Source organism: Microcaecilia unicolor, chromosome 4, assembly GCF_901765095.1.
Source record: "Microcaecilia unicolor chromosome 4, aMicUni1.1, whole genome shotgun sequence".
In the NCBI taxonomy this organism is placed as follows: Eukaryota; Metazoa; Chordata; class Amphibia; order Gymnophiona; family Siphonopidae; genus Microcaecilia; species Microcaecilia unicolor.
The window spans coordinates 304,912,877-304,933,358 of NC_044034.1; the positions used below are offsets into that span (position 1 = coordinate 304,912,877).

Sequence of the window (20,482 nt, forward strand, 5' to 3'; positions counted from 1 at the left end):
TGCATCCCGCGGCAGGGCCTGAGAGCCCGGCGGACGTAGTGGTCTCGGCGCTTTGTTTTCCAGAGAAAGCGTGGAAGTGACCGCACAAACAGCGGTGGGATCACCCTGTTGCGACTCTGGATTGCCGGTTTCGGAGTCTCTGCGATTGGCTGGCGCGGCAGATTTCAAAAATTCCTTCAGCCTGCTTTAGAAGGCTGGAATAGGGTTCTGCGTTTTTTCCTGCCAAGGGAATCTTATCGATCAGGCAGACCCTGTATAAAAGTTCCCTGAAATCACCAAATTCAAGATCTTTAGAATCAGGCGGACCCCCCCCCTGGTAAAATGCATGCTTCAAGCGATGGGCCCACTCCCGCGGACTCTCTCCTCCGGATTACAACTAATAGTATACGCTGCACGCTTAGCTTCAAGAGAGTTGGCAAGAGACCGTAGCGCTTCAGCTAAGGCTTGCTCCACTGACCGTAAATCGGGGTTATCGGACATGATCAAATCTAGAACTTCATGGCACTCGGTACTAAAGGTCCATTTGAGGAGGGCTATGATGTCATTCTCAGAAGAGACGTGCATGGTCTGCAGGAGTTCATGCACTGCCTTAAGATGGGTTTCTATGGATACCAAGGCAGACTCTTTAAAGGCGCTATTACGGTGCGTAGCATCTTTATAAACATATGCCTGCCTCTCCATAGACATTCCTTTCTTGGGTTCCGGCTTGAAGTGCCCGCTGATCACTACCAGGTGTTAGAGAACCTCGGGGCAGGTGCGTTGCTAAACTGGGTGGATCTGCCGAAGGCTGAGGCCCTGAGCTAGGCAACCTGACCAAAGTGAGCTGATGATTTCAGCAGGCAGTCCCTGGACCCGTGCCCCCAATGGGTGTGGCACTGTCTCGGGTCTGCTGCTTCGTTCACCAGCCACTATGGGGCTGAATTGTACAGAGGGGCGGGAAAGAGCCGGAGCCATGCCCCCAGTGGGTGTGTTTAACTCGGGTCCCTCCCGGCTCACGTAACGGTTCATTTCGGGAGCTGGGCTTGGGTGACCCACAGCAAAACTGTCGGGGAACTCTAAGGTATACTGTACTTCTTCCTGCGCCATTTGCGTAAGCTCTTGCTGCATTGTGGAAATCTTTACAGTGCACTCATCTAATGCTTTAGACAATGAATCTCTGTCCTTCACTGTACATTCTAATTGTAGTGAGACTGTCTCCTGCTTCTCTTTTAACTCCGCCAACTCTAGCTTGGCTGCGTGCCAATCTTGAAACACAGACACAGATTGTTCTTGAGTGGCCACTAGCTCCCTGCGCAACTCACTCTGAACACCTTCTGAGACCTGTTTTAGCTCCCGATTTAATGTCTGCAACTTATCTGTTTCCCTAGTCTGGTTGTGTAATGCATCAGTCAAACGAGAAAATTTCTCTTGCAACGAATCAAAAGACACGAGGTACTGGGCAATTTCTTGCTTTAATGTGTAATTAAGTGCTTCACAATCAGTTATGTCACACTGCAAAGTTTTACACTTATCATACAGTGTCTGGCACTCCGTACAAATCTCTTCAGAGGAATGAGGTGGGGCGGGGCTTACATTGGTCCCTGCTAAAGCAGATTTGGCAGTCTCTAAATCAACTCGTAATGCAGCTAACTCGCTGTCTCGCTCCTGGACAGTTTCCCTAGTCTGGGACAAATCTAACTGCAACTCTGCTATGCGATCTGTTAGAGGTACAGATACCTGTCTTATCTCATTCATCAAAGAGTCTTTAACTGCCAAAAGAGACACGCCCAGTTCACAAAGCATCCATTGTGACAAATGCTGTTTCTCTTTTATAATTGTATTTAAAACCGTAGCATATGCTTCTGAGCTATTCGGTGAACTGCTACTAAATAAAGCACGTACAGACTCTACTGTAGGAGGTGCTGGTTTTGTCTTACTATGAGAGAGTGGCAGTAATATTTTCAGCACGCCCTTCTCCTGTTCACTCAGGAGCATGTCAGGCAATGTGCCAACCGTGCCGGTCGCCATGTTAAAGACTAAACACACCCTGTTTTCCTTCCTTACAGAGAGTTAGAGAAACCGTTTTTTCTCACTTTTGGAGCTCAGAGTAATAAATCTGTCAACCAATTACAGCAATAAAACACAGCTGTATAAACAAAGTTCTGCCGTCAGCTAGGGTAAAACTGCAGTTCGTGCAAAAAGAAACAGAGAGTTAAGCCAGCTTTCTGAAAAAACCCAGAAAAGTTTTAACTTCTGCTATTCCTGCACCAACCGTCCCGGACGAGAGCCCCAATTTGTAGGTGGTTATATATATATGTTTTTGTAAGAGGCCAATTCCTACCTATGTACTCGCTTATGTCTAGGGGGCGTGGCCTCTGCCCAACCTTAGCTGCATGGAAAATAACGGACAGACCAATGGAATATATTAGTTTATTTATACAGCGTTATATACAAAAATATAGAAAACTCTTATCAGCTTATAGCATCAGCAATTCCTGATTGCATGCACAATGATACCAAAATATAGAGAATACCTATGATTATCCTATTGGCTAAAATCTGTAATGACAGATAAACACAATACCAAGATCCTAATGATTACCACACAAATCTTATACTAGGCTAACAGCAACTAGAGATCATAAATCCTGACGTCACACATCTGATGGGTCCGAGCACAGACTAATTATCTAACCCAGCCTGAAGGAAGTAAACTATGATCTCACCGTCCCGGTCACCAGATCAGATTCCTTCCGATGCCTCAGCCGAATGTCTCAGCGAGGTCCCACAAGCTCAGGTGATGCACTTGTCTTGATCAGCCACAGATGATACAGACTCAGTATAGATCCTGTAGACAGCTGTAATCTGGGGAAAAGCTTTGCCAGGTATTATCAGTAAGTCTCTCAGGTAAATTAGGTGCTTGCAGAAATGCAAGTGTTCTCCTCTTCTGTTCTTCTGTTCTTCTCTCTTCTTCTTCAGCAACTTCTCTTTCTGTTCCCGCTTCTCAGATCAATCAGTTTTCTGGGAGCCAATCAGAAATAATCCCACCATGTACTCCCAGCATCTGTATGAAGCTTCCTTTGTCCGTCTTATCTCGTAAGCTCTCTCTCTCTCCCTCAAGGACATGCATTCTCCCCCGATACAGAGTAACCTTGGAGGTGGTGCAGGCTTCAGTAAATCTATTACAAGCTGAAATGCTGACTTCTGCACAGTTGGTAGTCAGACATATAGGTGAAAGGTTGCAGCGTCCATTTTGGCTGTAAAGGTGCTCTCATATGCACACAGGGTGGGTGAGATCACAGCAAATACTCCTACAGGAACCCATATTATCGAAACAAGATGGACTCGTTTCGATAATACGGTCGGGGACGCCCAAATCTCAACATTTAGGTCGACCTTAGAGATGGTCAACCTAAATGTTGAGATCGCCGACCTTAGAGATGGGCAACCTCGGTTTTCGCCGATAATGGAGATGAAGGATGCCCATCTCAAAAATGACCAAATCCAAGGCATTTGGTCATGGGAGGAGCCAGCATTCGTACTGCACTGGTCCCCCTGACATGCCAGGACACCAACCGGGCACCCTAGAGGGCACTGCAGTGGACTTCCTAAATTGCTCCCAAGTCCATAGCTCCCTTCCCTTGTGTGCTGAGCCCCCCCCAAAAACCCCAAAACCCACTCCCCACAACTGTACACCATTACCATAGCCCTTATGGGTGAAGGGGGACACCTACATGTAGGTACAGTGGGTTTTGGGGGGGTTTGGAGGGCTCAGCATTTACCACCACAAGTGTAAGAGGTAGGGAGGATGGGCTTGGGTCCGCCTGCCTGAAGTGCAATGCATTCACTAAAAACTGCTCCAGGGACCTGCATACTGCTGTCATGGAGCTGGGTATGACATTTGAGGCTGGCATAGAGGCTGGAAAAAATGTTTTAAAAAATTTGGGGGTGGGTGGGAGGGGGTTAGTGAACACTGGGGGAGTAAGGGGAGGTCATCCCCGATTCCCTCCTGTGGTCACCTGGTCAGTTTGGGCACCCTTTCGAGGCTTGATCCTGAAAAGAAATGGACCAAATAAAGTCGGCCAAACGCTTGTCAGGGACGCCCTTCTTTTTTCCATTATTGGCCGAGGACGCCCATCTCTTAAGCACGCCCCCGTCCCGCCTTTGGTACGCTGCCGACACGCCCCCAGGAACTTTGGTCATCCCCGTGATGGAATGCAGTTGAGGGCGCCCAAAATCGGCTTTTGATTATGCCAATTTGGGCGACCCTGAGAGAAGGACACCCATCTCCTGATTTGTGTCGGAAGATGGACGCCCTTCTCTTTCGAAAATTCACCTGTAAGTGTTCTGTACATATGACCCATGTGGCATTTAGCACTAATATCCATTAGTGTACACTTGAAACTAGTAAAAGCGCAGAAGAACAGTGCTGATGTGCACTTGCACTTCTGGTTTTGTATGGACATGTGAACAAAAGCTGCACTTGCCGCAAAACCCTTGTGCGCATGTGCCATGCTTTCCGCTTGTTAGCTCCAATTAGCTGCATATATTATTTGCATATCATTTCCTTTGAGGATCGCTTAGCTATTTTTCTGCACTGTTATTGTGCTACTAGTAAAAAAGACCCGTTTCTGTTTTAAAGGAAACGGGCGCTAGCAAGGTTTTTTTTTCTTTTTGTTTTTGTTTTTACCCATATAGTTTCTTTAAAAGTGTTTGTAAGACATGTAACTCATGTAAGTAAACTTAGATTACGAAGTAATTTGTTGTGTCAGTGGTGCATGTTCCTCCCCCTCTCTTAGTTCCAAGTTGATGCCCTCTCTCCCTCATGTGTGACTGACTGTCTGAAAGAGAGACGTGGAGGGGCATAATCGAACGCAAATGCCCATGTGTAAGAACATAGTAACATAGTAGATGATGGCAGAAAAAGACCTGCATGGTCCATCCAGTCTGCCCAACAAGATAAACTCATATGTGCTACTTTTTGTGTATACCTTACCTTGATTTGTACCTGTCCTTTTCAGGGCACAGACCGTGTAAGTCTGCCCAGCACTATCCCCGCCTCCCAACCACCAACCCCGCCTCCCACCACCGGCTCTGGCACTGACCGTATAAGTCTGCCCAGCACTGTCCCCGCCTCCCGCCACCGGCTGTGCCACCCAATCTCGGCTAGGCTCCTTAGGATCTATTCCTTCTGAACAGGATTCCTTTATGTTTATCCCACGTGTGCTTGAATTCTTTAACCGTTTTCATTTCCACCACCTCCCGCGGAAGGCCATTCCAAGCATCCACTACTCTCTCCGTGAAAAAATACTTCCTGACATTTTTCTTGAGTCTGCCCCCCTTCAATCTCATTTCATGTCCTCTCGTTCTACCTCCTTCGCATCTCCGAAAAAGGTTTGTTTGCGGATTAATACTTTTCAAATATTTGAACGTCTGTATCATATCACCCCTGTTTCTCCTTTCTTCTAGAGTATACATGTTCAGGTCAGCAAGTCTCTCCTTATACGTCTTGTAACACAAATCCCTTACCATTCTCGTAGCTTTTCTTTGCACCGCTTCAGTTCTTTTTACATCCTTCGCAAGGTACGGCCTCCAAAACTGAACACAATACTCCAGGTGGGGCCTCACCAACGACTTATACAGGGGCATCAACACCCCCTTTCTTCTGCTTGTCACACCTCTTTCTATACAGCCTAACAACCTTCTAGCTACGGCCACCGCCTTGTCACACTGTTTTGTCGCCTTCAGATTCTCAGATACTATCACCCCAAGATCCCTCTCCCCGTCCGTTCCTATCAGACTCTCCCCACCTAACACATATGTCTCCCGAGGATTTCTATTCCCTAAGTGCATCACTTTGCATTTCTTCGCGTTGAATTTTAATTGCCAAACCTTAGACCATTCTTCTAGCTTCCTCAGATCCTTTTTCATGTTTTCCACTCCCTCCCGGGTGTCCACTCTATTACAGATCTTAGTATCATCCGCAAATAGGCAAACTTTTCGAGAACGGGTCGTGAAGGGGTGGGCCGAATCGTATTTCCGAAAAAGATGGACGTTTATCTTTAGTCTCGAAAATATGGTTTGTGCCAGGCAAATGCATTGGATGTGGGCGTTTTTGAGATGTGGGCGTTTATTTGAGCTCGGCGTTTTCGTTTTTCAGCGATAATCAAAACCGAAGTGTCCCAACTCAAAAATGACCAAATCCAAGGCTTTGGGTCGTGGGACGGGCCAGGATTCGTAGTGCACTGGTCCCCCTCACATGCCAGGACACCAACCAGGCACCCTAGGGGGCACTTTTAAAAAATAGGAAAAAACATTAAATTAACTCCCAGGTGCATAGCTCCTTTACCTTGGGTGCTGAGACCCCCAAATCCCCCCCAAAACCCACTCCCCACAACTCAACACCATTACAATAGCACTTAATGGTGAAGGGGGGCACCTACATGTGGGTACAGTGGGTTTTGGGGGGGGGGATTAGAGGGCTCCCATTTACCACCACAAGTGGTACAGGTAGGGGGGGATGGGCCTGGGTCCGCCTGCCTGAAGTTCACTGCATTACCCACTAAAACTGCTCCAGGGACAGGACTTGTTGCTGCTGTATAACCTTGGCACAGCAGTTCACACCGTAAGACTAATCTCTCTGAAAACGTCCTTTATTTTAATAACCGCGTTTACTCACAGTTAACTGCAGATCAGAGGTTGTGCCCGACTGGCAACGAGTCTCCCTGGTACTAAGATTAGCAGAAGGTCAGAGCTGGCAGAATGGTGTACAATGCCCTCTTTCAGCAACATTCAAGGTAAGAACTAAGTTCTGTAACGTGGCTAACACACGAAAGGGATTTAAAACGGACTTACAAAAATGGCCACTACCTCGTGGACTACCGGAAACAAAACAGTGCACACTCTGATCCAGTAAGCAGAGGGAAAAGCACCATGGGAGAAGAGCCTACCAACTACCAACATTGTGAGACTGTAACACAAGCTAGTGAAATCACGGAGCCCAATACCCTACACCCACCACAATGCAATGCTGATGTGACCCTGCAGTGCACCCGAGAGCCACATCTGACCCAGGGAAAGGCTGTGAGAGGATCGAACACATTCTGCTGTCATGGAGGTGGGTACGGAATTTGAGGGTGGCATAGAGGCTGGGAAATAAGGTTTTTGCAAGTGGGTTTTTTTTGGTGGGAGGGGGTTAGTGACCACTGGGGGAGTCAGGGGAGGTGATTCCCTATTCCCTCCGGTGGTCATCTGGTCATTTAGGGCACTTTTTTGGGACCTGTTCGTGAGAAAAAAGGGTCCAAAAAAAGGATACTAAATTCTCGCTAAAAATGCCTTTCTTTTTTCCATTATTGGCCGAGCGCGCCCATCTCTGCTCGGCCGATAACCACGCCCCAGTACCACCTTCACCATGCCTCCGACATGCCCCATCAACTTTATTCGTTCCTGCGACGGAGTGCAGTTGAAGACGACCAAAATCGGCTTTCGATTATACCGATTTGTGGCCGCCCACGGGAAACGGACGCCCATCTCCCGAACATGGGCGTTTTTCTCCTTTCGAAAATAAGCAGGAGAGTGTGTCTGTGTGGGGCAGAGTATGTGTCTGTGTGTGTGCATGAACCCCTCCTTCTGTCAGTGGTGCATGTTCCGCCCCCTCTCTTAGTTCCAAGTTGATGCCCTCTCTCCCTCATGTGTGACTGACAGTGTAAGGTTATTTTGAATGAAGTTCCCCCCCTCTTGAATGACATAATAAGCAGTATGACACTTACCCAGATCAGTTTGAGGGTTTGGAGTAGTAGTTAAATATTTTTCTTCTTTCAGTTGTGTCTCATGCACCTGTCTCATGGCAGCATCACTTCTCTGTGCTGTCATTGCTGGCTATTCAGTGCTTTTTGACAGTTCTCTAGCTTTTCGTCGTTGTTTTCTGATGCACCTTGTGCAGGGCGTCAGTCTTCTCAGCGGGTGTTTGTTTTTTTTTTAATCCGGTACTTTTCTCTGTCCATTTGGGTTCGTGCTGTTGGTAGTAGTGCAGCTGTTTTTTTTTATTGGTGCTGTAGGTTCAGGAGGGCGACTCATCAATATGGTGAACTGGTTATGGTTTTTTTTTTTTAAGGAGTAAGGCAGGTTCACGACGGCGCTGTTTTGCAGGCTGGTTCTTTTTTTGCTGGCGGGAGAACGTCAACTGTTTCTTTTATCAGTGCTGCAATTTTTGTTGAGGAGTACAGATTTTGGACGGCGCTCCGTCGGCAGGTTTGTTTTGTGAGAGCGCTCAGCTGTTTCTTTTCTTGGGATGGCGCTCCGTCAGCTGGATTGTTTTGTGAGAGCGCTCAACTGTTTCTTTTCTTGGGACAGCGCTGCAGGTTTTGTCGAGGAGTACTGCAGATTTGGGACAGTGCTCCGTCAGCAGTTTTTTTTTTTTGTGAAAGCGGTTACTGTGCGCGGGAGGCTGGCAGACAGGCTCGAGCCTTGTTTTATTGTTATCGTTCGCGTGACACTCAGCTGTCTTGGTGGTATGACTTCACTTTTATCTACTCCATCTGAACCTGCAGCCGGAAGCCACAGTTCCAGGCAGCCTCAGAACGTTGGACGTGAGAATTATTATATAGGATGGGGTTTTGCATTATGGGCTTTGTGCGTGGGCCCATCAGTTTATTTATTTATTTGTTGCTTTTGTACCGCACATTTTCCCACCTATTTGCAGGCTCAATGTGGCTTACATAGTACCGTCAAAGGCATTTGCCCAGTCGGTGGATAACAAATACAAAGTTGTATAGTGATCGTATGAGGTATAAGTGGAGGGTTGGAATGGATGAAGATTGCGTGATATCCTGTTCGATCATAGTCATGCTGCGTTGGTAGGTGAAGAGGATTACGTGGGGTCGTTGTGGTAGGCCTTTTTGAAGAGGTAGGTTTTTAGTGATTTCCTGAAGTTCAAGTGGTCGTGGATTGTTTTCACAGCTTTTGGGAGCCCATTCCATAGTTGTGCGCTTATGTAGGAGAAGCCGGCTGCGTAAGTAGTTTTGTATTTCAGTCCTTTGCAATTTGGGTAGTGTAGGCTTAGGTAGGATCTTGACGATCTGACTTTGTTTCTTATTGGTAAGTCTATAAGATCTGTCATGTATGCCGTACATGATTTTGTGGACTAAGGTGCAGATTTTGAAGATAATCCGTTCTTTGATTGGGAGCCAATGCAACTTTTCTCGGAGGGGTTTGGCACTTTTGAAGCGTGTTTTGCTGAATATCAGCCTGGCTGCTGTATTTTGGGCGGTCTGAAGTTTTTTTATGAGTTGTTCTTTGCAGCCCGCATAGATTGCAATAATCTGCATGGTTTAGGACCATTGATTGTATTAGGTATCGAAAAGTTGCTCTTGGGACGAAAGGTTTTAATCGTTTGAGCTTCCACATTGAATAGAACATTTTCTTTGTTACAGAGTTTACTTGGCTTTCGAGGATAAGGTTGCAATCGAGTGTGACACCGAGTATTTTCAAAGTGTCTGAGGTAGGGAGGGTATGTCCTGGAGTATTTATGGTTGTGGGTTTGTATTTGTTATATGGAGAGGAGAGGATGAGGCAATGTGTTTTTTCGGTGTTCAGTTTCAGTCGGAATGAGTTTGCCCAGGAGTCCATGATGTTCAGACTGTTGATTTTGTTGGTTATTTCTGTCAGATCATGTCTGAAGGGGATGTATATTGTAACATCATCTGTGTAAATGAATGGGTTAAGGCCTCGGTTGGATAAGGACTGTGCCAGTGGAATCATCATCATGTTGAAGAGTATTGGTGATAATGGTGATCCATGAGATACTCCGCAGACTGCTTTCCACGGTGGTGATATGTTCTCTACAAGTTCACAATACTTAGCTTTAAACAGGTGCTACACTTTCCATTCATGAAGTAGGGGTTTCGAATTACTAATATCCTGACAAGGGTTCCTTTTCCTTTTCTTCCCTGCTTCAGGAGATTTCACCAGAAAGTTTTCACTGCCTAACAGCTTCAGATTGGTTTGATCCAATTCTGCACTGTGTAACAGTTGTGTATGAGATTTCAACCAAATGTAGGTATATCTTGTTTAAAACATATATAGCAGTATACATCATGTTATACTGCAAAAAGTGAAAACCTGAAACAGAGCCAAAGCTTCAGAAAATAGATTATTGGGACCATGCTTCTCCGTCACATTAATTTAGGATATGAAATGAATTAAAAGATATGGCTTTACTGAGTCAGGATTCGTTGTACTTTTATTACAGTTTAGTATTTAAAAATAAGAGAAATGGAATTTTATGAGTCCTACTGAAGATACGTATGACAGAGTCATTTTCTATATGGTTTAATATTTGCTTCTGCAGATAACCATTCTTATATTTTTCAGGTGTGCAATAATAAAAACAACTGCCACTGTAAAAGGGGGTTTACCCCCCCAGACTGTGCAAGAGGTGGATTTGGTGGAAGTATCGACAGTGGACCTATGCGTGATATCTCATATGTCGATGTCCCTACCACAACTGAAATGACATACATCACTAAGCGTAAGCACCAAGAAAATATGCTAACATTAATTAGATTAGAGCCAGGCTGGAGGCTCAGTGATAGCGCTGTGCACTGCCACAAAGTAAGTCTTCCACTCTTGGGCTGGCTGGGGATGCTGCAGAGAGCATTCACAGCCTTGGTGGGGAGTTTCAGTAATCACAGTCACAGGGTTTCACAGTGAGCCCTGATACATGCTGACTAATATTCAGCCGGTGGCAGGCAGCATTTAAAAAAAAAAAGTTTACGTCACAGCTAGATTAGACCCCTCACCACCCCCCCCCCCCCACACACAATTTTCAGTGCTGGACCATGTCCAGGCACTGGCACTGAATATCTGGGGCTAACTGAAAGGGCCCATATTCAGCTGGGGCCTTCTGACCCCAGCTAAATATTGGCCAGAATCCACATATCTTTTTTTTTTTTTTTTTTTTAAGTTCCTTGATCCACCAAAACTACACCTTTTTTCTTCCCCCTCTCTCCAGTCAGCGAGTCCCCCCGACCTCCCCTGGTGGTCCAGTGGGGTTGATAGGGGCAGGAGTGAAGGCCACTTGCGTCTGCTGGGAACATGGCTGTTGCGACCTCTTGTGGCAGCTCACAGTACTTGTGTAGTATTGTGAGGCTGCTGCGAGAGGTTGCAGCAGCCATTTTATTTTAGTGGCTGCAAGGGGAAGGAAGTGAGTAGCCTTCACTCCTGCCCTCATCGACTCCACTTGATCACCAGGGATATCAGGTAGGCCTTGGGGGACCTGCTGAGATGGGGGGGGGGGGGGGGTTGTGGGGTAGAAGAGGGTTTGTAACTCAAGGGCTGGAGGGAGGGGGAAGAAAGGAGGGGGGCTTTTCGGGGATCAGGGAACTAAAAAAAAAAATGATGCAGGACTTGGCAGATATTCTGTGCTGGGACCCGCATAGCTAAGCCAGCCAAAGTTAAAGACAGCTTTTGAGCTGGCACTTAATATAGCTGCCACCTTCATAACTATTGGCTCCTCCACAGTGCTGCCCCCTGTACCGCCCCTGAGCAGGGTCCAAGAAAATTAAATTTGCTTTTTATTTTATAGTGATTGACAGGACATTTTCAATACGCCTTTTATTTGGTAATAAAGGACGCATGTATAGGTGGGTGTCTTAATCCATTTTTGCCTGTTACTATATGTGCAAATTAATCACTGCAATTATAAATATACCAGGAAACACTATTACAACTATATGAGACAGCTATTTTTGGCATCTCTTCTTTGTATTTATCATTTAATTTATGTTTTTATATCAATATCCAATATAATTTGAGATGATGTTTTCTATATTATATTATATATATAATTTTTAAATTAAGTGTTTTTATACAGAGCATGTTCTGGTATGTATCATTTTAGATTTATGTATATACATCTCTATATATACGATATCTTTGTTGTATGTGCATATACATGTATGTGTATATATATATATATATATGTTATATTTTAATATCATAATAGACAATTTATATGTTTCTCTTATAGCCCCTGAAGCAGCCCAGTTGGGCGAAACACGGCCTGTGTCGGGCTGATTTTATATATTTACATAAATTGTTTTATCGTTTGAAATAAATTATATTTTTCCTTTCACACGATCTGCTCTTTTTGTTTTCCGCCCCTGAGCAGCCCAGTTTTGACATGGGTGGTCAGAGGCGATATTCAGTGGTACTGCTCAGTTTAGTCACATCCAAAAGTAGGGTTCAGTAGATGAGAGATGCCTAATAAAGTTATAGATAGTATCTAGCTCGCTGCAAGAGTCTTCTTGGTCCACCCCTGCTTTTGGATGTGACTGTTCTGTGTGTAGGGGTTCCTTTACCTGTTTGGTTCTTGTTTTGTGTGACTGCCCAGTTTAGTGCCACTGAATATCGTCAATTAGGCAGCTCTGAGTGATTTAAGTGACCCAGAGCTTCTCCTGCCTGCTTAAATTGCTCTGAATATCAAGGGGATGGCTTCCAGCCAAGGAATGTACAAATGGCAAGAATTACAAAACAAATGTCAAAAAATACAAGCATTTTATTAACAAATATTGAGTTTATGACTCTATGTATAATCTACAGGGAAACCACACATATACAGGTCAAAATTTGGGGAGAGGGGAGAGTCAGCAGTTTTTAAAATGCTAGCTACCATGTCTGAAATAAATCTAAATATTCAGTTCTGGTATCTGGATAGCGGCCAGTGCTGAATATTGGATTCAACAGTGAAGCTGGTTCTATCCAGACAGCAGTGATATATTTGCTGTCTTAACTTTATACATTTAGTTAATCCAGTTAGCTAAATTTGCCACTAACTGGATAACTCTGGGGACTGCCCTCAATCAATCCCTGAGATGTCTGGTATTTTCAAATAGTACCACTCAAGTAGGGACCCAATAGAGCTACTGGAACACGCCAACAATTAATTACAAACTCGCTCCAGTCTATTAAGTACAAAATATCTTTATTGAACACATATGCTTCAAAACAGTGCACATGTATTTAAAATCAACTATAATAAAAATACTCACTCGTACCTTTCATACACATTCGTTCATTCATAGTACCTGTCTAGTGGATCTACATGTATATACTACTCGTATTGTTCTTTCTTATACTACTTGTGCTTTTACGTTTGATTACATTTTCAATTTAATGGTGTTTCCCTAGATATCTTAACACCACTCATTACATAAATGTTTGCCGCTTCACAAATCACAAGTGATCTCAACAAACTTGGAAAAAACAGTCTCTGACACAGTCATCTGTGATTTCCCAGTTCCACGATGAATTTCTGGAAGTTGTTGTACTGGTTTCTAACACTGTTCTCAAATGAATCCAACAACTTTCAGTCATCTTCAGGTACTAGATGAACAGAATGAATCTATCGCTCCCACATCTGTTGTTAACTTGGTCCTTATACAAACATCGGTTCCTCTGTTTTTATAAGCTCCTTGCTCTTGGCCATTTTGTAGAGGTTAGAGTCTGACTGATTCACTGAGTCTGTGGACAGGTGTCTTTCATACAGGTGACCATTGCCGACAGCTGTCTGTCATGCAGGTAACGAGTTGATTTGGAGCATCTACCTGGTCTGTAGCGGCCAGATCTCTTACTGGTTGGTGGGGGATCAAATACTTATTTCCCTCTGCAGAATGCAAATAAATTCATATACTTTCCACAATGTGATTTTCCGGATTTAATTTGTGATGTGCTATCTCTCACTGTTACCAATAACCTACCCTTCAATTATGGGCTGCTCATGTCTTTGTCAGTGGGCAAACTTACAAAATCAGCAAGGGATCAAATACTTATTTCCACCACTGTACATGTAGATCCACTAGACAGGTACTATGAATGAATGAATGTGTATGAAAGGTACGAGTGAGTATTTTTATTATAGTTGATTTTAAATACATGTGCACTGTTTTGAAGCATATGTGTTCAATAAAGATATTTTGTACTTAATAGACTGGAGCGAGTTTGTAATTAATTTTCAAATAGTACCAAGCAGTGATTTTCAGCAACATTGTCAGGATAATGCTGTTGAAAATCATAAGAAGGCCCCAGTCAATAGCACTTATGCAGGTAACAGTATTTGAATATTAGGTTAATAAATATTCCAGGAAAACAGTCCTATTAAAAATCTAACATGGCCAATTTTCAGAAAATGTAGTCCCTTGTTTGGGTATACCATAGAGTGTGATGCTTGCCCACGTGCACACATATTTTTTTATTTTCCTGCTGCAGTTTCCACAGTCAGTCAGTATATGCTGTTTCACCTCTAACAGCAGATTCTCTGAAGAGGTGGGGGGAGGGGGGGGGAGAAAGATAAGAGATTTCTGTTCAAAACCAAAGGAGCATGTTTTCATATTTTGCCAGTAACATAAAGAGCCTCTTAAGGGGTGCTCCAACTAAACTATACTGAAGATTTATAGAAAACACAAATTGCTTTGAGGTAGTTTTTTTTTATGTCTGTAACCCCTGGTTGGTGTATTTAGTTAGGTGGTTGGCTAAATTAAACTCTGTGGAATAGGGACCAGGTACACAGTCATACTTCTTGGTTGTGGACAGGGCCAGGACTGGTTTGTACCAGGAGGCTGAATATGCAGTTCAGACCTTTAGCATTGTCTTCACAAATAACTCAGCCAACTCCAAAGTCTTTTATCTGAACTATTTATTTATTAGGATTTATTTACTGCCTTTTTGAATGAATTCACTCAAGGCGGTGTACAGTAAAAATAGATCAAACATCAGCAATAGGCAATTACAGCAGTAAAAATATTCAAAATCAATACAAAGTATGGCATACTATATAATTCTATGTGGATGATGGGTTGAAGTCCCTGTCCACCGAAACAAAAGCCATCGACCTGCTGAAAAGAACACAAATGATGTTAGCAGAAGCCAACTTGAGGCTCCATATAAGGGGAAAAAACTCCTTATATGGTGTTTAGCCCTGCTCAGTGCATCCCAGAATGCAGGGCCTGGGCGCTGCCATTTTGTTCCAGGTGGGCCCGAGGCAGGAGGGAGGAACCATTGCTCCTGCTCTCCTGCTTCCACCTTGTTGTAAAGGTACAGGGAGGGGCGGGGTGTGGGTTGGGTGCGGGAGGGAGGGGTGTGTGCCTACGCAGGGGAAGGGGTTTGGCCACTGGACCACCAGGGAAAAACTTTTTAAAAGGTTCTGAGGTCACGGGGGGGGGGGGGGGGGGGGGGGGAAATCATGGTTCACTGGACCACCAGGAAAAGTTTTAAAAAAGATTAGGGGGTCAGGATCCACTGGACCACCAGGGTAAATTTAAAAAACAGTGGAGTTCCAGTGTATCAGAGCTGTCAAATGGATTTGACAGCTCAAACTTGCAAATAGTGAGGATGCACAAAGGAGAATCCGTGCAGCTCATTTGTATGTGATCCCCTTTGTACACTGCTGGCTGTTAGCGATTTGCTAAATTTTAGTGAGGCAGACGTATTTTACGGCTGTCTTTGTGCATTGGGGCCAAAGTTCTTTAGAAAAATAACATAGGGGTGACTTAGTTTTCACCTATTAAAATTTATCACACTGCAAAAACAAAGATATAGTAAGTGCTTTTGTGACATTTATGCTTCCTTAGGGGCCAGTGTGCTAAGATTTTGTAAATGGTATTGCACAAGTTAAAAATGTTGTTAATGTTTATATTTGTTCATGTGGAAATCACACTTCAGTCATAAGTAGCATACATATTTGCATGTTTAAGCACATAACTTCAAGCTAGTAAGCTACTATGATGCAGAATTATGCAAAATAGCTCACTAGCTATGAATACATAATTAAATTGTTCTTAGCAAATGCTTCACAGGTGCAATTTCACAAAAAGTACAGTTGCTTACCTTTAAACAGGGGTTCTCCATAGACAGCAGGATTAAATCAGCGACATGAACCTTCACCTCTCTGTTTCGGCTAAAGTACCCTAGTTTGGAACTCAATGAAAAGATTTCTAGGCTTTTCTAGTAACATCATCCAACAGCACTAAGTCCAGACTAGAAAGCTTTTCTTAGTATCTGAGCTGATGGCAGTTCTGAATAAGATTGGTTATTGTCTGACCTTGGTGAAGTGGCAAGAATGTTCTAAAAAGCCCCTATGAAATCCTAGAATTGTATACATGTCAGGTGTGTTTTTGGTTTTTTGATGATAAAGCCAAGGGTTTTCAAGGTGATAGTGGTTGTCTGGAGTACTGCCACTGTTTCCTGATGTGCTTCATCTTGTGAGAAGCCAATTGTCCAAATAGGGAAAGATGCACCCTCTGACTTTTTGGATGTGTACTGACATTGCAACCACACATTTGGTACAACCTGTTTGGAAAACAGGATACTGGGCTAGATGGATCATTGGTCTGACCCAGTATGGCTACTCTTATGTTCTTATATTCTCTTGGTGCATGGAGAATCAAAATGGAAAGACATAATAATGGTAATATGGATTCAAGACTGAAAAGCAAAGGAAATGCTTCTGGTTCTGGTGGATTGCAATGGTGTGAATACTTAGTAGAAGCTAAAAGAAATAAAGGATTGTCCTCAAACACGCCCTGTGTGACATGCCCCCAAACACTCCTGGTGCACTCCCACCATGTCCCCTTGCATCATTCCAACAATGGAAGCCAATGGACATGGTGCAAGTTTGGCACCCCAGTTTCACTTGTACCCTGTGCAGCCACACCAGCCACACATACTAGCTAAAGCCCTGATTAATTCATCTTGAACTTACCTTTGCATACTAGCAAGCTGAGTTTTCTGTGATCAAAAATGAGCCGGAAGCCGCCAGTTTTCTGGGATTTGAGAAAATATTAAGAGTAGAATTCCTGGTGCAGCTTAGAGGGTGGAACAGGCTTTGTTACTCGTATTTGTGGAAGAGAGAGTGGATTTTTGTTTGGATGATGATAAGCTGCTTTCTGATATCCTGCAGATATAAGGAGGCTTGGTGGGGAGTGGAAGCTGATAATGTTACCGATGCATATTATTTCCAGTACCCACTGATTTGTTGTTTCAGTAACATTGTTTTGTAAAGAATGTTAGATGCTTTTCTACTGGCAGGTCTTCCTTTTCCAGATAGTCAAAATTGAAGTGGCTTTGTTCAGAGAGGGAGTAGAATGCATCTTTGTATTCTATCAGATATGTCTTCTGCTACATGCTGAGTGGTATGCCTGTTGGTAATGTTGTTGATGCTTACCATTTTGAGTATGGTTGATAGTAACATGATTGGAAATATTGCCTTTATTCTGACCCTCTTCTGTTTTTTTTGGATATAAATATGCAGTTGATAACAAAACCACTAATCGGGATACAACTCAACTCCCAGAGCAAAACTTAGAATCTTTCTCAAAGAAGCTCCAGTATTTTTATATATTTTATTTATCAAAAAGACACTTTTATTACTATAATTACATTAAAACCTTCCACTCCTACCATCCTATCACCCTTCTTGCCTTGTGCTGCACTAAACAATATATACATTAACTTGCAAAATTCACATTATATTCTATTTACGTTGTTTCCAACTTCAATTCACAATTACAAAAGCACTGCTCAGTCTGTAGAATGCAGCGATTCACGCCACGCTTTCCACTTGGCCACTGCACTCTTAGAGCAAACAAATGCTGATTGTGTTTGTCCCAGATGTATCACACTCAAGTCAAATGTAAATCCTCCATTTACCACCACCAAGTCAAAAATCACAATTATGCAGCATTGTACAGGTGCTGAGAAGTCGGTGAATAGGTCATTGATTAACCCTTGGTGTCTCCAGTGTGTGTCAGTTCCCCGATGCTGATCCACATTTCACTAGATCTTCCTCAGGAGGAACCACCATTGGATCCAATGCTCTTCTGCCATCTCTTTCATTTTGACCGTGAAAGCCACCAAAAACCTGGCTGCTTCCACCACTGCCCCCATCACCTTCAACTTTTCTTCATGCTTGATGTCTTCATTTATATCAGTTCCACCAAAGATTGCACCAAAAGGAATTCCATGACCTAGCAGAAGTCTTCCTACTTTATAAAGGTGTATGGCCAATGCCACGTCAAAGTTTTCTTCAGCGATGAGGTCTGCTACTTCTGCTGGGCTTCCAAAGCTAGCAGCATCCTTCAGGACACATCTGTGGCCAGCAGCTTCTAAGTGACTCTTAATCCTGTCAGCTGTGGTACAGTTGCCAGTGTGGGCTCTGAGACAGGCCAGGAAAAGGATTTTCATAGTGATGCATGAAAATATGCAGTCCCAAGCCATCTGGAGATAGTATTTAGACAAGGGTGCAGTTGGCCTCAATGACATTCACAGTCATTTTGAGCTTCTTCCCAAAGAAGTTTTTGGCTGTATAAGGGGCATCTGCTAATGAATGCCTTCCCTGAATCCTGAGGCTTGAAGCCTCACCATTTGTCTTGTGCTGATGACTATGCCTGCTGTACAAGAGCTCTTTTTAAATGCTGAGCAGATCAGGTGTTTTAAACATTTGTCCATGTTTTGAAAGATCTGGATAGTTGGGACTTAACTTCTGATGGCAGAGGTGTAGAATCCTTATCATTGTTCAGCAAGAAATCCTACTACTGTATTGAAACCAGTGGGCAGAAATTCTGGAGCCCAACATGGCCATCATGTCTAGGGTCTTCTCTTCCTTTCTTGAAGATGTGTTCAAGTGCTTTTGGACTTTACGTTGCTGATTTCACTATTGGATAATGGCATAGCCAAAGTTTAGCAAACTCCAAAGCTGATTGAACTTGGTATTTTATCTCCACTACTTTGTCTGAGAGACATATTTTTGTGATGATGTCCATCAGGATCTTATGAATGGATACAGCTGTTCTGTCCTCTGACAGCCTCGCACTAGTTTATAATGTGATCCTAAAATGTGTGTAATGCTTTTACTGTTATTCTCATTTCTAAGGAGTATCATTGCTGCAGTTCTCACTCTGCAAAGATACGTGAGCAAGGCATTGTGTATAATATAGTTCACAAGCAATGCAACCACACTTGCTTGGCTGTATAAGAACTGTTACCACTGGTTGTGAGGCTGCCCAGAACTCTGTCTCTCTCTCTGCCAAGCTTGGCTCTTTTGTCTTCCTGCTATCATTTCCTGGCCATTCTTACTATCTCTGTCCTGGGAGGTCAGCCAGGTATGACCTTTCCCTCCAATCGAGGGCTGTCCTCTAGCACCTCCCTTGCCACCTGGTGGCAGGCTCTGTCCCCATTGGTCTCTATCTGCTCCTCCCTGAGCCTGTGTGAAGCCTCAACACCCCTTTGTCCCTTCAGCCATGAGGCATTCACCATCTTGGCCCAGACAGCTCTGTCCTGCTGAAACTCCTTGCAACGAACTTGGTTTTTTACCTTGAAAATATCTCCTCCCTAATGAGATATCACACATTCCAGTCACCCAGCTTTGAATCACCGCTACCTGTTCAACTGTCTTTCTCCCCTGCAATAAAGCTACCTCTCCTCAGATCTCCACCTCCAACAGCTCTCAGATTAAGGAGTCTCTGTGCCCTGGAGCAGCACTTCTGAACATCTGTCTGTGAGTAAATTATCTGTGATTTATTCAAATAAAAGAGGCTTCATAAAAATAATAGAGACTCCAGGTGTGACTGGTGTGCCAAGGTTATACTCTAAGATATCATGACTTTACAGTAATAAGTCTATGAGAGTCTTAATAACAGCTACTGTTGATTTTATGATAGGATACTTTAGAACTCCTACTAATTTGTTCCTGAGGTCAAAAGTGTCCTTTGGAGTCAGGAGAAGATGGTTGATAAGTTTTTGCAAAAATTTAGGATAGAATAGGTCTTCTGGAGGTGACTTAACTTGAGGAGGTGGCAGCAAGCGGTCTGATTGTTTATCTGGTGAATAAGGTTGTAGAAACCTGAAGGATAATTTAGTGTTATCTGAGTCCTATGCTAGACTGAGCAGATAAGCTTTGACTTCATTGCTATCTGATAGCAGAGATTTGGGGAGAAAAAAGGGGCTGTGGTAATCACAAGGCAGCCACTATGGAAGATGGTTCAGTGTTGGAAGATGTGGAGCGGCATTTTAGAAAGGACGTCCAACTCAGAATATGGACGTCTAAGTCAGAACATCACAAATGGATGTCCATCTCACATGTATTTTAGAACAGGATATAGCCCTTCTGTGATCAGAGTTGGACATCCATATTCTTGGCTGTCCCTAGTCCTGCCCAGAACATACCTAGACCATGGCCTCTTGCCATATGGACATACTGCAGTGTTAGACAGCCATGTGCTTTGGATCTGTGTGCGATAGGGGAGTGCAGATACTGTCAGAAGAAGCTGCAAGGGATTCTTTCAGGTAAGGTTCCTGTTTCTTCAGGCTCAAGGGACACTTTAATGCACCTTGGGCAGCAATCAGCTTTGTGGGAAGACCTCAGGCACTTGAAACACAGATCATTTGCGTCAGTTAATGTAATATTACCACATTTGGGGAACTTTTAAAGGCCAGTTTGTAGCTGGCCATG

The 20,482-nt window shown here is 43.8% G+C and overlaps 1 protein-coding gene and 1 pseudogene across 1 annotated transcript in view; one reads left to right on the forward strand and one right to left on the reverse strand.

Moving 5' to 3' along the window:
- Nucleotides 1-10,689, forward strand: part of LOC115469712 (disintegrin and metalloproteinase domain-containing protein 9-like) — a 238,436-nt gene extending 227,747 nt beyond the window's left edge. The window contains exon 18 of the mRNA XM_030202499.1: nt 10,351-10,689. Coding sequence (XP_030058359.1) covers nt 10,351-10,689 — 339 coding nt within the window. The remainder of the gene's footprint in view (nt 1-10,350) is intronic.
- A 7,119-nt stretch (nt 10,690-17,808) lies between these two features.
- LOC115469713 lies at nt 17,809-18,216 on the reverse strand (annotated as a pseudogene).
- Between the last annotated feature and the right edge of the window lie 2,266 nt (nt 18,217-20,482).